At 37.0% G+C, this 17,539-nt stretch overlaps 1 protein-coding gene across 8 annotated transcripts in view; it reads right to left on the bottom strand.

The window, feature by feature from the left end:
* The window catches only part of DMD (dystrophin), a 1,918,566-nt gene that overhangs the window by 818,467 nt on the left and 1,082,560 nt on the right, over positions 1-17,539 (bottom strand). For all 8 annotated transcript variants that reach the window (XR_009155503.1, XR_009155504.1, XM_058186507.1 and 5 more), the window contains 2 exons: positions 15,376-15,523; positions 12,039-12,188 (listed from right to left, as the gene is read on the bottom strand). Coding sequence is in view for 6 of the 8 variants with exons in the window: in XM_058186507.1 (XP_058042490.1) it covers positions 12,039-12,188; positions 15,376-15,523 (298 nt within the window). In the remaining 2 variants the exon portion in view is untranslated. The remainder of the gene's footprint in view (positions 1-12,038; positions 12,189-15,375; positions 15,524-17,539) is intronic.

The raw sequence follows: 17,539 nt of genomic DNA, 5'->3' as shown, positions 1-17,539 counted from the left end.
TTTTGACCAAAATTTTATTACAGAAAGGTATCAACTATAAATGGCTGGTCCCAGAGGGTCTGGTGTTTACATGGCAACAGCAAAAATATAGAATAGATTCATTAGATAAAGCCAAAGACTTCTATGCAGAATATTTCAAAGAAAAAGACATTGACACAAGTGGAGAAATCACATTGGTTGAACTTCAGGAGTCTGAGCTACTGGCGATGATTGAAAAAGAAGACGCTGTGGGGGGGTGAGGTACAGGCTAAGCTACGATGTGAACCAAGATCAACAAGAGGGATAAATCCTAACTATAAAGTATGAGAATGGAAGAGAGAAAATAGATAACAATAAATGTTAATGGACTTAATTCGGCTATAAAGAGAAGGAAAACATTTTACAAATTAGAGAAATTAAAATTGGATATAATTTGTTTGCAAGAAGTTCATATTAAAAAACAACATGAACAACTATTAAATAACCAAAATTGGGGAAAGTATTTACCTCACTGCCACAATGTAAGAAAAGAGGAATAGCTTTATACATTAGAAGTACAATTAGGGCAAAGCAAATTTATTCAGATGAGAATGGTAGGATTTTGATGTTGGAAATAACAGAGAATAATATGAAAATACTTTTAGTAGTTTTATACGCTCCTAATGATAATCAAGAAGATTTCTACAGGAAACTACATTTAAAAATTGTTGAATTGGACTATGAGAATATTTGTATATTGGGCGATTTTAATGGTGTAATTAATGGCAAACTTGACTATAGAACACAAAAAGCAACGAAGCAAAGCAGAAAGATCCTCCCAAAATCGTTTTTAAAATGTTAGAGGAAATGAACTTAAAAGATGCATGGAGAGAAAGAAACTAGGAAAATAGACAATATACTTTTTATTAAAATAGGCATTTATCGTTGTCTAGAATAGGTATGATATGGATGATGATGGAACTGACCTTTAATATAGAAAAAAATTGATATAGAAACCAACACCTGGGCTGATCATAACCCCATAACAATGATATGGAAAGGACAATTAGCAGATAATCAAGGTCAGATTAAATATGGGAATGAAGAAAAGAAAAAATTGTGCAAGACTTCTATAGAGACTTATATAAACAGGAGAATATTGAAGAGGAGAATATCAAATATTACTTACAGAAAGCTAATTTACCTCAGATCTCTAAAGACACTGAACTGATGCTGGAAGGAAACATAAAAATGATGGAATTAATACAAGCCCTTAAAAAACAAAAAATGGAAAAGCATCAGGCCCAGACGGATTGTCAGCTGAATACTATATGACATTTCAAGAGCAGCTGAGCCTTCCATTACTGGATGTTATGAATGAAGTGTTGTCAAAGAAAAAAAAATCAGAGATTTGGACAGAGGCATATATTACACTTATCCCGAAAAAAGACACGGATTCACAACAAGTTAAAAACTATAGGCCTATATCTCTGTTAAATTCAGACTATAAAATCTTTGCTTTAATACTGGCAGAAAGACTGAAAAGATATTTGAATGATTTTATACATTCTGACCAAAATGGATTTCTGCCCAAGAGACACATTAGAAACAACATGAGAATAATACTGGATACTTTAGAATATTATGAGGCACATCCGGAAAAACACATGGCATTGATTTTCTTTGATGCACAAAAAGCCTTTGATAATGTTAATTGGCATTTTATGCTTTTACAACTGGAACAGATGGGTTTTGGAGGAAAATTTATTAAAGCAATAGAAGCTATATACCATAAGCAATCAGCTAAAGTAATGATAAACTGTGAATTGACAGAACCGATTCAAATTAAAAAAGGAACAAGACAGGGTTGCCGGCTGTCCCTTCTGCTGTTTGTTTTAACATTGGAAGTTCTAAATAGAAGCATCAGAGAGGAAAGAGAAATAAAAGGCATGAAAATTCAAAAGGAAGAATATAAATTACAAGCATTTGCTGATGATTAGGTCTTTATTATTGAGGACCCATTAGAATTTATAAATGTATTGATAGATAAAACAGGAGAATTTGGAGAAATTGCAGGTTTGAAAATAAATAAAGATAAAATGAAAATTTTAACAAAAAATATGTTGCAGAAGCAAAAAGCTGAACTAGCAGAAAGGTCAGAGATGCAGATTACGAATAAAGTTAAATACATGGGGATTTTTTTAACTGCAAGGTGTAGCACTTTGAAAGAGAACAATTACAGTAAACTCAAACAGCAGATTGGGTCAGACTTGGCAAAATGGGAAAATTTGCAGTTATCACTGACTGGACGAATATCAACGATTAAAATGAATATTTTGCCTAGAATATTATGTCTGTTCCAGACAATTCCAATTAGATTGGGGAAATTTTTTTTTCAGGAATTGAATAAAATAATATTGAAATACATTTGGCAAGGTAAAAAGCGAGGATTAAATTAAAACTATTGCATGATGTGAGAATACGAGGGGGTTTTGGGTTACCCAACTGGGAATTATATTACCAAGCCGCAAGCTTAATGTGGACCAAGGAATGGATAATCTTAAGGAATAATAGAATACTGACTCTGGAAGGCCATGACTTGCTAATGGGATGGTATGCTTTTTTATGGTATGGACAAGCTAAAACACAGGGGTACTTTAGAAAACATTTTGTAAGAGAGGCTTTGTTATTAAATTGGGTGAGGATTAAGAAGAGCCATTTTTAAAAAAAATTCAGTTTGGGTGTCAACTATCGAGGCTTCTTCATATGCAATTACATTTAGAAAGGAACAAATTGTTAGATATAAAGAATTGTTAAACGAAAAGGGTGAACTGGTTTTCTTATTTGCAAATACGCTCCAGATATGATAAAGATTCCAAGATAGAAGGTTTCTATAGTAATCTGACTAGTCTTGATAAGATTTTAACAGGTGCTGATGACAACTTAATCAGGAAACTGTATGGATATTTATTAGAGATTAAACTAGAAGAAGAACAAGTTAAGGAAACGATGATTGCTTGAGGGAAGAATTTTGGTCATGGGATTGATTTAGAGGTATGGCAAAAATTATGGACACATAATTATAAAATGACAATGTCTACAGCATATAAAGAGAATTTGTATAAGATGTTTTATAGGTGGCATTTACCCCCAACAAGAATTGCCAGAAAGTTCAAAGACAAATCTGAAAAATGTTGGAAATGTTATCAGACACCTGGATCATATTACCATATGTGGTGGACATGCGTGGAAGCTAAAAGATACTGGACTAAAATACACACATGGTTGGAAAAAATGATTTAAAAACATATAGATTTTAGGCCAGAAGTTTTTTTATTGGGAGTCATACCAGAAATATATAGTAGAGAATTGAGATATCTGATGGTGAATATTATAACAGCAGCTAGGATTGTGTTTGCTAAAAATTGGAAAAATGAGAAAATACCTCTGCAAAATGAAATTATTAGGAAAATAATGGAATGTGCAGAAATGAGTAAATTGACATTTGAAATTAGAGAGCAGGAAGAAAAGCAATACTATAAGATATGGGATTTATTTTATCAATGGTAGAAGGAAAGTTATGTTAGTATAGATTAGAGAAAGATTATTATTAACTGAAATATTAAACTGAATGGTTTTAAAATGATGGAATGAATGATGTTATTAGATAAAATATATTTGTGGACATGTATATGGAATGAGAGAATGGAAGGCTAAAGCCATTGGTTTACTAAAAGATTAGATATTAACATAACATAACATAATAAAAGAGTTGGAAGGGATCTTGGAGGTCTTCTAGTCCAAACCCCTGCCCAGGCAGGAAACCCTACACCATTTCAGACAAATGGCTATCCAACATTTTCTTAAAAGTTTCCAGTGTTGGAGCATTCACAGCTTCTGGAGGCAAGTTGTCCCACTTATTGATTGTTCTAATTGTCAGGAAATTTCTCCTTGATTCTAAGTTGCTTCTCTCCTTGATTAGTTTTCACCCATTGCTTCTTGTCCTGCCTTCAGGTGCTTTGGAGAATAGCTTGACTCCCTCTTCTTTGTGGCAGCCCCTGAGATATTGGAACACTGCTATCATGTCTCCCCTAGTCCTTCTTTTCATTAAACTAGACATGCCCAGTTCCTGCAACCATTCTTCATATGTTTTAGACTCCAGTCCCCTAATCATCTTTATTGCTCTTCTCTGCACTCTTTCTAGAGTCTCAATATCCTTTTTACATCGTGGCAACCAAAACTGAATGCAATATTCCAAGTGTGGCCTTACCAAGGCATTATAAAGTGGTATTAACACTTCACGTGATCTTGATTCTATCCCTCTGTTTATGCAGCTAAGAACTGTGTTGGCATTTTTTGGCAGCTGCTGCACACTGCTGGCTCATATCCAAATGGTTGTCCACTAGGACTCCAAGATCCGTCTCACAGTTACTACTATTGAGCAAGGTACCACATATAAGGTGGTATATGTGCATAAGAGCACATATAAGGGGCGTGCATAAGGGGCGTGCATAAGAGCACAAATGTGCCTACCGTTCCTGTCCTATTGTTCTTTTCCTATATATATATATGCTTATACTTCCTTGTTTTTCCCCATATATATGTTTATACATTATATAATCTTTTTGTGTGATGCTTGTGTATATTGTTATGCCAAAATAAAATAAATAAATAAAATAAATAAATAAAAAATAAATAAGGTACCTGTGCATTTTTATTTTTTTGCCTAAATGTAGAACCTTACTTTTTTCACTGTTGAATTTCATTTTGTTAGATAGAGCCCAAGGTTCAAGTCTGTCAAGATCTTTCTGTATCTTGAGCCTATCTTCTGGAGTGTTGGCTATTCCTGCCAGCTTGGTGTCATCTGCAAATTTGATGAGTTCCCCATCTATCCTCTCGTCCAAGTCATTGATGAAGATGCTGAAGAGTACTGGGCCTAAAACAGAGCCTTGGGGTACTCCATTGCATACTTCCCTCCATGTGGATGTAGTTCCGTTGAGGACTACATGTTGAGTGCGGTTGGTCAGCCAGTTACAAATCCATCTGGTGGTGATGCTGTCTAACCCACATTTTTCTATTTTATCTAGTAGTAGGTTATGGTCTACTTTATCAAATGCTTTACTGAAGTCGATCCTGTGACTCCTGAGGACATGGACAGGTTGTTGGGTAGGTTGAACTCCACCACATGTTTATTGGACCCGTGTCCCTCCTGGATGGTGCTGGCCACTCGGGAGGTTACACGAGGCTGGCTCCAGGAAGTTACCAACGCTTCCTTGTTGGAGGGTGTCTTCCCCGCCGCTTTGAAAGAGGTGGTGGTGAGGCCCCTCCTCAAGAAGCCCTCCCTGGACCCGGCTGTTTTAGCGAACTATCGTCCAGTCTCCAACCTTCGCTTCTTAGCGAAGGTTGTTGAGAGTGTGGTGGCAAATCAGCTTCCTCAACACCTGGAGGAAACTGTCTATCTGGACCCGTTCCAGTCCGGTTTCAGACCCGGTTACAGCACCGAGACGGCTTTGGTCGCGTTGGTGGATGACCTCTGGAGAGCCCGGGACAGGGGTTGTTCCTCTGTTCTGGTTCTATTAGATCTCTCGGCGGCTTTTGATACCATCGACCATGGTATCCTGCTGCGACGGTTGGGGGGATTGGGGGTGGGAGGCACCGTTTATCGGTGGTTCTCCTCCTATCTCTCTGACCGTTCGCAGATGGTGTTGGCAGGGGGGCAGAGGTCAGCCCCTAGGCGCCTCACTTGTGGGGTGCCTCAGGGGTCTGTTCTCTCGCCTCTCCTGTTCAACATCTATATGAAGCCGCTGGGTGAGGTTATCCGTGGTTTCGGGGTGGATTATCATCTGTACGCTGATACTCAGCTGTACATTTCCACCCCGAACCACCCCAATGAAGCCGTTGAGGTGATGGGCCGGTGTCTTGAGGCCGTGTGGGTCTGGATGGGGAGGAACAGGCTCCGACTCAACCCTTCCAAGACAGAGTGGCTGTGGGTGCCGGCGTCCCAGTACAGTCAGCTTACACCATCGCTGACTGTGGGGGAGGAAGTACTGACCCCAGGGAGGGAGTGCGCAACTTAGGCGTTCTCCTGGATGATCGGCTGTCCTTAGAGGAACATTTGACAGCCGTCGCCAGGGGAGCTTTTTATCAGGTCCACCTGATCCGCCAGTTGCGCCCCTTCCTTGACCGGGACGCCTTACGCACGGTCACTCACGCCCTCGTCACACCTGGACTATTGCAATGCTCTCTACATGGGGCTCCCCTTGAAGAACACCCGGAGGCTCCAGTTAGTCCAGAACGCGGCCGCGCGGGTGATAGAGGGAGCACCGCGTTCCTCCCATATAACACCTATCCTGCGCGGCCTACACTGGCTACCGGTAGTCTTCCGGGTGCAATTCAAGGTTCTGGTTACCATCTTTAAAGCCCTCCATGGCTTAGGACCGGGATACCTTTGAGACCGCCTTCTGCTGCCGATTGCCTCCCAACGACCTGTGCGCTCCCACAGAGTGGGCCTCCTCAGGGTGCCGTCGACCAAACAATGCAGGTTGGCGACCCCCAGGGGGAGGGCCTTCTCTGTGGCGGCACCAGCCCTGTGGAATGAGCTTCCTCCGGGATTACGACAACTCCCCGACCTCCGGACCTTCAGACGGGAACTGAAGACTTTATTATTCCAGCGTGCGGGACTAGCCTAAGAATAAAATGTTTTAGTTAAATTTTAATGGGGGTTTTACTGGTTTTTATTGTTTTAGTGATCAGGCCAGGATAATATTTAGTTTTAATTGGGTTTTAATGCTTATTTATTATATTGGTTTTTAATATGCCTGTGAACCGCCCTGAGTCCTACGGGAGATGGTGCGGTATATAAGTTTGATAAATAAATAAATAAAATAAATAAAGTCCAAGTAAATTATATGGACAGCATTCTTCTGGTCCACTAATTTTGTCATTTTGTCAAAGAATGCAATGAGATTAGTCTGGCATGATCTGTTTTTGACAAACCCATGTTGGCTTTTGGTTATTTGTTTACTTCGAGTGTTCAATGATTCGTTGCTTGATTATCTTTTCCAGAATCTTCCCGGGTATTGAGGTCAGGCTGATAGGTCTGTACTTTCCTGGATCTGTTTTTTTCCCCCTTTTTTGAAATAAGTAAGTAAGTAAGTAAGTAAGTAAGTAAGTAAGTAAGTAACTTACTTACTTACTTACTTACTTACTTACTTAACTTTTTTGAACATGGTAACTACATGAGCTCTTTTCCAGTCTTGTGGCAGTTCCCCTGTGCTCATGGATCTTTGAAAGATATAGTTCAGTGGTTCTGAGATCTCGTCTGCCAGTTCCTTCAGAACCTTGGATGTATTCCATCCGGTCCTGGTGATTTGAACTCGTCTAGGGTAGACAGGTGTTCACTTACCATTTTTCCCCTATTTTAACTTGTTAATCTGTTTTTTGTGGTGCTGTTTTTGATAGTTTGGATCGTTTTTTCCTTTTGTGTAAAGACAGATGCAAAAAATGAGTTAAGTAGATCTGCTTTCTCCCTGTTGCTTGTCACCTTCTTGCTACTTTCTCCCAGCAATGGGCCAATTGTTTCCTTGACTTTTTTCTTGTTTTTAACATGTTGGAAGAAGCTTTTTTTGTTATTTTTTACTTTAGTCGCTAGCCTTTGTTCATTGTGAGCCTTAGCTTTCCTCACTTCATCTTTACAGGCTCGGGCTATTTGCTGATATTCTGCCTTAGTTATTTGCCCCTCTTTCCACTTTTTATATTTGTCCTTTTTGTCTTTCAATTTGTCAGATAGTTCTTTATGCATCCATGCTGGTTTCTTTTGAGATCTATTATTTTTCTTCTTCATTGGTATTGTGCTAGACTGGGCTTTTATAATCTCACTTTTCAAAATTTCCCAAGCTTCTTGAGTTGTTTTCCCCTTGAGGATTCTCATCCATGGAATCCTTCTCAAGCTCCCTCTAAGTTTATTGAAATTAGCTCTCTTAAAGTCCAAGACTCTAGTTTGACTTTGTTCTACTACTTGTGTTTGCATAATGTTGAATTCCAATATTGAGTGATCACTTGCCCCCAAAGCCCCGGTAGCTTCAGCACCTTCTACCATTTTATCTCTGTTAGTGAGAATTAAGTCCAATCAGGCTGATCCCCTTGTTCCCTTCTCTACTTTTTGGGAAACAAAGTTGTCTGCTAGGTTTGTTAGGAACCTGTTGGATCTTCCACTTGGTGCAGAGTTTATCTCCCAGTTGATGTCAGGGTAGTTAAAATCCCCCATTACTACTGTGATGTGCTTCCTACATACCTTAATTAGCTGAATAGCAAAAAGTTCATCTACTTCCTCTGTTTGGTTGGGTGGCCTATACTATAGGTCTATAGTATAGACCTATGGCAATATCATTCCCCACTCCTTTAATTTTGACCCAAATGCATTCAAGATAATTTTCATCATTTTTGTGTTCTATTTCTGTAGAGATGTAGTTATTTCTTATATATAGTGCAACTCCACCTCATCTTTTATTTGGTCTATTTCTTTTAAATAATTTATATCCCTCTAGATGTATGTTCCATTTGTCGGTTTCATCCCACCAAGTTTCCATAATGGCAACAATATCATATCTGCCCTCATTTACTTGAATTTCTAATTCACCCTGTTTATTCCTCATACTCTGTTCATTGGTGTATAGACATTTGAGTCCATTTTGATTGACCTTGTGTTTACTGTCTACATAACCTGTGTTATGCCTGACTGCCCCTACTTTCTTGCCACTTGTTTGACTAGTGCATATGGTATGGCACTCACTATTAAATGCTTGGTTTTTCTTGATAGCAGGGCTGATAATCTTATCCACACAGAAATCTATGTTACATGCACTGATAACCCTATTAATTTTGGATTGCTAGGGATGGAAATTTTCTGTATCCATTAATTCTCTGTCCCCACTGTTCAGTTTAAATGTTTCTCCAGAAAATCTGTGAATTTATTGCTAAGTAACTCAGTCTCTTTCTTTGATGGATGCAATCCATCTCTTTTGTACAGTTTTTCATTGGACCAGTTGCAGACATCATGACTAATAAAACCAAAGCCTTCCCTTTTACACCACTCCTTTAGCCATACATTAAACTCCACTACATGCTGGCCTTTACCTTTTTGTTCCTTATGTACTGTTAAAACCCCTGAAAAGATACAACCTATCTTTTCAAGATCAACCTACAACCTATACTACTAAGTTCATACCCCAAGCTCTGGAAATCATTCTGCACAGAAAGTACATCCTTTTGGGACAGTTCATTTCTGCCAAGATGTATAATAGCATAAACATCAGAATCCTTACTGGCATTCTTGACTATCTTAAAAATATGCCTCTTGTCTCTGCTGGCAGTAGCACCTGGCAGAAACCTGACCCCTTTCAAAACCTCCTTATCCTCTCCTAAATTTACATCCCTTACAATTGAATCACCAATCAGAAAGTGGCTTCTCTTTTTGGATACCGTGCTCTTCTTGTCTGACCGATATGTAATACCCGATTCACATTTTCCCCTTTCCAAAGTAAGTTCTTCACCTTGGACCATGATCCCCTGCTTGTTTCAGTTGTCAGTATCACAATTACCTTGACCTGTCACTTTAATGTCCCTATTAAGGTCAGCAAGGGCACTATATCTATTATACTGGGACACTGCAAAAGCTTTGTGTTTATGGTTTACAACTCTCACCTTGCCAGATCCCACGGTTGTCCATACTGCCCTTCTCCTGCAGGATGTTTGTGGTAGAGAAGACTGATGGCATGGCAGCTCAGTAGAGCGGAATGGCTGAATTGGGCACCTAATTTCTGCTTGGAGAGCACAGATTTGAGATTCTAGATAGGTAATCTGTCCACGTAGACTACTAATTTGTTTACATTATATTAGATAAAGACGCTGAGACTCTAGAAAGAGTGCAGAGAAGAGCAACAAAGATGATTAGGGGACTGGAGGCTAAAACATATGAAGAACAGTTACAGGAACTGGGCATGTCTAGTTTAATGAAAAGAAGGATTAGGGGAGACATGATAGCAGTGTTTCAATATTTCAGGGATTGGAATCAATCATTTGCCTTCCTGTCTTGTAGATAAGTCACTGCTTTAGAGCAGGGGTCTCCAACCTTGATTCCTTTAAGACTTGTGGGCTTCAACTCCCAGAGTTCCTCAGCCAGCTTTGCTGGCTGAGGGACTCTGGGAGTTAATCCTGAACAAAGGACCAAGGTTGGAGACCTAACTTTAAACTCATGGGAGGCATACCAGGTAAATAAAGGTAAAAGGCAGAAGAGGAATGTAAATAAATATTGATGCTTCTGCTAATGTAAGTTCTAAATGCAAAGATTACTATTTGACAATGTTAATGGCTGGGTCAGAGCTAGGGAGTGTGCTTGCCTTTATTTCCTGATTATGATTTTAAAAGGGTTTTGATTAATTGCTGGCAGCTTTTTATTTCTTTACCACACACAACTTACTAATAGCTATTGCTGGGTTTGCTCCTGTGAGACAGGGAAGCTGATAAATTTTATTAAAACTTCTCTAACGTACAAATGTTCCATGTTAAATGAAGATTTATAATGAAATTTTAAGTAATAAACAGTTCCCTTTTTACTCTTATTACAGATTCTTAAAGGAATCTACTGGTTCTTAGGCTGAAAAGCAGGAAGTTACTGCTTGGTTTGAATTCCCATTGTTTTCTAAGATTGGAAAACTGAAAATATTTTATGTTTTGTTCCATTGGAAAAAAGCCACTTTAGAATATTTAACCTAAATATATATACTTGTATATGTATGCATACATATTTAGAACAGGGCTGAAATCCACTTACCTTTGCTACCAGTTTGCAAATGGGAGCGTGCATGCTCGCTTTGCTCACGTGCAACACCTCTGCACATGTGCAGAGTGTCAAAAAAGGACATGATAATGTCCAGGTGGGTGGGCGGAGCCTCCCACCACCAGTGCTACTGGTTCACCTAAGCCGGATAGAACCAGCTCCATTTCACCACTGATTTAGTACCAATTAGAAGAATTGCAACTGCAATCAGGTCTTCCTTAAACTCACACTAGAGGCATCTGGTTGGTCACAGTAAGCAAAATATACTATATCAAGTAGACAAACGTTTCTGAATCTTGTCAGCTTTCAGACAAATGACCTTCCACTCCTGGAATTCTTACCAATAGCCATGCTGACTAGAGAAATATAATTTGATATAAACTCCACACAAATAGAAGTTGACAAATTTGTCAATGTACTTCTGGTCTCACTCACTATGGCACTTATATTCTTATACATATTTTTGCCATTTCCCTCAAAGAAATATTGATGTCTCTTAGATGAGTAATGTGAAAACTTGAGTTTAACTGAATTGGGGCATACAATTTACATTTCTGAAGTGGAAAAAAGGCTCAATTTCTAATTTAAAATTGCCATTAAATAAATGTATATAGTTTTGGGGGTCTTTAGAAAATATTTTATTAATGTAAAATATTTAATTATCTCTAGCAAGAAAAATAAAACTATCCTATAAATTTGTGTAATTAAGAAAAAATTAGGAATGTAATGCATAGGTAAACTTTTTTATTCTTAGTTTGAGAAAGTCCTTTTATTTATTTCTTTTATTTCTTTACTACTAGAGAAAACTAGTATTAAGTATCTGGTCTCTTTAAAAAAGTGTGTATTCATCCTAAAGGACTTGAACATAAGCAAAGCAAAACTTTATTATACATTGTTTTTGTTAAAGTATTTTGCCTCAGGACAGTAATTTAATCTGACTTTAATTTTAAAGTGCAATTACAACACAAACAACAGGGGATTGACTTTAATAGGCCTTTTTGAAAATTATTTCCTGCATCCAGGGAAAAACAATAGAGCCTCATTCACTTGCTAATTTCATTATGACTTCTGTTATCTAATATTGTCCAAGAAACAGGAGCTTGTCTGTAAAGAAGATTTCGCAACATCATTATATTTAAGCATGTATGCTGAGGGCAGGGGAGGAGGCTAAAGCATGCTGTTCCTTAAGCACATGTTCCCGATCACACATATAAACTACAACTTCATTACTAATATGTCTAACCTTGATCCAGTGATGGTTGGCCTCTTTGAGTCTACTGTCAAGCTTATGTTTTACTTCAGGGGTCAGTGATGCAACACTGAGTGCTTTTCCTCCAGCTTCATTTAATTGGTTCAGTATTCCCTTGTGTGGAGGTAGTTCTTCCACTTTTAACTAGAAAAAACCAATGCAACATTTAAAATGAATAGCAGAATTTTCAAGTTCCTTATCTTCATTTCTACTGATTTATCAGCTAAGGCAAATAGACTCAAGAGCTCAATTCAGAACAAAATATCCACAACTTTTATTCAAGTTTATATGCCTCATGTTCAAGAACAATCCTACTGGTTGCTTCAAAGGGATGAAGCATTTGCAAAGAGTTTGGAATATTTCAGAAATATTTTCATACTAGTATAGTGAACTATTATGATTTCTTCAAATTAAAAAAAAAATCTTGCATACCTTTTTTCCATATTTTTTTTTTGGTGACATAAGGAGAGATCTCTGGGGAACAAGACAGTGTAACAAATTATGATTAGATCCTGAATTCTTGGGAGAGATTTGGATTTTACAGAAGCTACAGCTCTGGATGGACACTTTGTTTTTTTTTAAAAAAAATTAAATATACATCAATGTCAATACATGAACAGTGAGGCATCTGGGTATCATTCATTTGGATACAAGGAGTAATGGTAGTATTAATAATATTTGTTACTTAAATCATACTTATGTAATTGTAATATTATTATACATATTTATGTTAAAATATAGGCCTTCATTATTTAGTTGTTCAGTATTTTAGTCCACCCTTCTAATGACAATAATATCATTAAAACATACATAATGTCACCATTTTTCAACATCTAACTATTTACTTTTAGTATATTATATAGAAATATGTATAATAACATTTCCTTTTTTTCTTGTTTCTGCCTCTGTTCTTAGTAAAGCCAATCTTTTTACAGCCCTCTCTTTTTTTTATTGAAAGAGTTTTAAAAAACAAAAACATTTTCCCCCTTTTTCCCCCCTCCCTCCCAAAAAAAAAAACCCCTTCCCCCCTCCCCCCCCCCCCGGCTTCCCGGGTCAATCACAAGGTATTGTTATACATAAACCAAACATAGAATAAAATTTTCCCTTCCAATCCAAATAACCACATCCAAAGCTTTTCATCTCCCAACCCCCTCCCCATTACATAAAATAACTTTCTAATTATTCAAAGGCAATCTGATATTTCTTAATCTGATATCTGTTTTGTAGATAATCAATCCATTTTTTCCATTCAATTAAATATCTTTCCTGCGTATTGTCTTTTAAAAACGCTGAGATTTTAGCCATCTCAGCCAAATTAATGACTTTCAGTATCCATTCTTCTATTGTAGGTACCTCTTCTTTCTTCCAGTATTGTCCAATTAACAGTCTTGCTGCTGTTATTAAATTCAAAATCAATTTAGTCTCAATCCCTGTACAATCCGTTATAATTCCCAAAAGGAAAAATTGTTAGTAAAGCCAATCTTGTGTTACCTCAGTATTTTCTCTATCCATCATCTCTTGTCCATTTTAATATTTCAATTCTTATTCATTTTTTGACTTGCCTCCCAAACTCTCCCTTGGGTCTTTATCTCTATCTCTATCTCTATCTTTCCTGTTTAACCTAATCATTTCTTCCATCTCTACTATCTTTTGCTGCCAAGCCTCCAGAGGGTCTGCCCAAGTCTCTATCTTCTTTTCAAGAATATCTTTCTGTTTATCCAGTACCATTTTTTGGTCTTTTAGTATTTATTTTCCCTGAATTGTTTCATAAGACTTTATTGCCTTCTCCTTCTTATCTTCTTGTTTTATTTGTTGATTTGTCTGTCCTATCTTTTCTCCTGGGGTTTCTATTATCTCCTCTATTTCCTGGGCTTTTTTGCTCATTGTTCATTATCCCTTGTTGAACACTTTCTAGCATCCCATCTATGTTATTCATTAGAACTTTTATCTCCCTGTGATTCCTTATCATAATATCATAAATGCTTTGAAACATTGACACCATTTCTTTTTGCAACCCACTTATTTCCCCCTGCTGAAACATCTTGTCTTCTTTTGATAAGTCCAAATATTGCTTTGTAGTTTGTCAATAGTCTACCACTGCCCCTGTCTCAATTATCTTTGACCTCAGAAAGTCAATCTGGAAACCATTTACTCAATCCTGATGTTGCTCCTCAGTGGATGAACACTTTAGAAGTGATAGAAGCATTGCAAGTCAGAAATGTATTTATTTATTTAATTCAATTTTTACAGTTGCCCATCTCAGACAAATGACTCTGGGTGACAAACAATTACAAAATCAATTTAAATGTACATAAGCATAATACATACATACATACATACATACATACATACATACATACAGCAGATTATAATTTTCATATAGATTATAAAAGTCATTGACAGGGCTCATATCTCACACTCTCAGTGAATCTGATGCTGAAGAAAGTGCTCTAGCTGAATCTGTGGAATGTCAGACTAAGGAAGGACAAGTCAGAAACATAGGGCTTTTCAAACACAGACAACAGTTGAATAACTAGAAAAGCCAGAGGATGTAAGACCTCCCTGTCCATGCACCTAATGAATAGAGATGACAGCAAAACAGCAAAGGTTGCATATATCCATGAAATCACCAGCAGTTCGGTTCGAATCAAGTGAGTCTTTATCTTTTTTTTTAGTTTGAATCAAAAACAGTAATATTAAACATGACCTAATATTTTTTTCAAAACTGTCTGTGGACACTAATTTTTTCAGAACTGTACTTTGACTAAAATGATATATCATTTTAAAACTGTTTTTCAAAAAAATAAATATTAAAAATATTTTGGTTGCTAAGAGTTGACAATAACTTAGTGTCATATATTCAATCTATTTCTATGTTGTGACAATCCATTTCTGTCATAAACAGAATATACTTCATTGTTTCACATGGTCGCACAGTGGTTAGAATGCAATACTGCAGAAGTTCGATCTTGACTAACTCAAGGTTGATTCAGCCTTCCATCCTTCTGAGGTCAGTAAAATCAGGACCCAGATTGTTGGGAACAATATGCTGACTTTGTACACTGTTTAGAGAGGGCTTTAAAGCACTATGAAGTGGTATATAAGTATGAGTGCTCTTGCTATATTTCACATGATTCCAAAAAATATCACTGAAGTCCTATTTGAAAACCTTAGAAATTGTTGACAAATGTAAGTTATAATCCAACACATTAGTAACCCATCATGCTGGGAAAGCTTCTCAAGATGTTTACAGTGTTTAAATTTCACAGGTGAGAGGAGAAAGGAAAGGAAAAAGAAACAATTGGAAACAATGGTTTCCTAATTATATTACCTTTACTTTTTGAAGGGTGGCTTTTAACTGATATTCATTTCCTGGCTCAGCTGGAATACTGACAACACTGCTGGCTTCGTTTAACCATAAAATAAACTTATTGAAGTTATGCTGTAATTCTGCCAGAAGATGCTGTTCCTCATCAAATCTGTAGTGACAAAAGAAAAATATAATAAAGACTGAATAGATTGTATATTTGTATTAAAAATACATTAATTTCACTATAGTAGTTAACATAAATATTTTAACAGATGCCCAGCAACATACATTTTTTAATTCAAATAAAGTCTTCACAATCTAAGTGGCATTTTTTCAAATAATCCATCAATTAATTCAGTGCTTTTTAAACTTCCTACATATAAAATCAAAATAATTCAAAAGAGATTGTAGATTTCCAAGCTGTTATTTGTTAGTAAATTCACTTGTGGGTAATTTGATTCAATATCCAGGAACACCCTATGGGAGAAATTAAAATGCACCACAACTGATAAATGCCTCCTTTTCCTCATACAAAAATTGTATGCTAATTTCACCTTGAAAGTGAGGTGTAATCCTTAAGGGACTTTTACTGGCCCAGTAAGGGTTCAAAAAGAGGTATGGCAGGGTTGCATTCTGTCCCCCTCCCTTTTTAACTTCTATATTAACCCCCTGATCGATCTCTTACAGAATCCTGATCTACATTTTTATAACCTAGCACAACGCAAAATTCCAATTCTCCTATATGCCAATGATGCTGCTATTATTTCACAAACTCCCATAGGACTGAAGAGAACAATTAGGGAAACACTTGGCTATTGTATACAGAACAAGTTGGTCCTTAACTTTGATAAATCAAAAATTTTAGTTTTTACTAAAGGTCCCAGCCAATACTCCTGGAAAATTGAAGGACATAGATTGGAACAGTTTAGGACATTTAGAAAAGTTGGGGTGATCTTCCACTCACAAGGGACATGGAAGGCACACCTGCAGCATACATTGCAAGCAGCCAATAGGTTCTCAAATGCAATTAAACATTTCTTTTACAGAGGCAGAGGTCAATTAGTACCTGCTGCCTTAAAACTTTTTGAGGCCAAAACATTGGCGCAAATTCTTTATGGGGCACAAATAGGAATCCTTGCAAAAAAAAAGACTTGCTAGAAATCATACAAACCAAATTCCTGAGAGCCATCTTAGCTGTACCCAAAGGAACTTCAAATGCCCAGTTAAGAATTGAGAGAGGTATGCCTCAAATTCAGGTAAGAGCCTGGAAGATGATGATCATTTATTGACTAAAATATATATTTCTTTCCAGAGGGACTGTCCCTGCTAGAGTTGACTAAAAACTTCCCCTCCCCCTGGAAACAGGCGATAGACCACAAGCTGGGCTCTTATGGGCTCTCACCAGTATTCTTAATATCCCTAGGCATTGACAAAGCAAAGCAAGTAGTAATTGATAGAATGAAGGACATGGAGTTGCAAGAAGAACTAAATAGATTGGCTCTCCACAACAGGGACAGAATCAAACAGAGTGTATGGGAATTGGCAAGATATCTAAATGATCTGATCTTCCCAAAACAAAAAATAGCTTTCTTCAGAGTCAAATTTAATATTCTCCCCTCAGCAGGGTAGGTATAAGAGAACACCAATAGCAGAACGGGTATGTATATGTGGTAAAGGAGAAGTTGAAGATAACTCACATGTTTTATTGTACTGTGAGTTATATAGCGTTTATAGGTCAGTATATATTCTCCCTTTACTAGAGAGATTGCCAGGGAGGGCAGATGACTTTTATATAGGCTTTCTCCTCCAGGACTAAAACCCGGTTACCAATTCTGTATTGCTGCAATGTCCATAAGAAAAAAATTTGTTACAGAATTATACCTGTCAACTTGTACCAATTTTTGGTGATATCTATAATAATTTCTGGAAAAAAAATTTACTCACATATTTATCAGCTCTCCACTCACGTAAATTATGGAGTGTCCCTAATGGTTTGAGATCATGTATTTTCTTAACAGGGATGTTACTATCCACTATTTATGTCAATATTATTTTTTTAATATATTGTATGTCTATTGCTGGTCGGTGACCATAATAAAGTTATATTCTATTCTTCTGGGTAATATTTTGTGATACAGTGCTAGTTGTGCTGCTAGTAATTCCAAGAATATCTGAAATTGAATTG

The sequence above is a fragment of the Ahaetulla prasina genome, chromosome 5 (assembly GCF_028640845.1).
Source record: "Ahaetulla prasina isolate Xishuangbanna chromosome 5, ASM2864084v1, whole genome shotgun sequence".
Taxonomy (NCBI): domain Eukaryota; kingdom Metazoa; phylum Chordata; class Lepidosauria; order Squamata; family Colubridae; genus Ahaetulla; species Ahaetulla prasina.
This window is presented reverse-complemented; position numbering and strand designations above follow the sequence as displayed.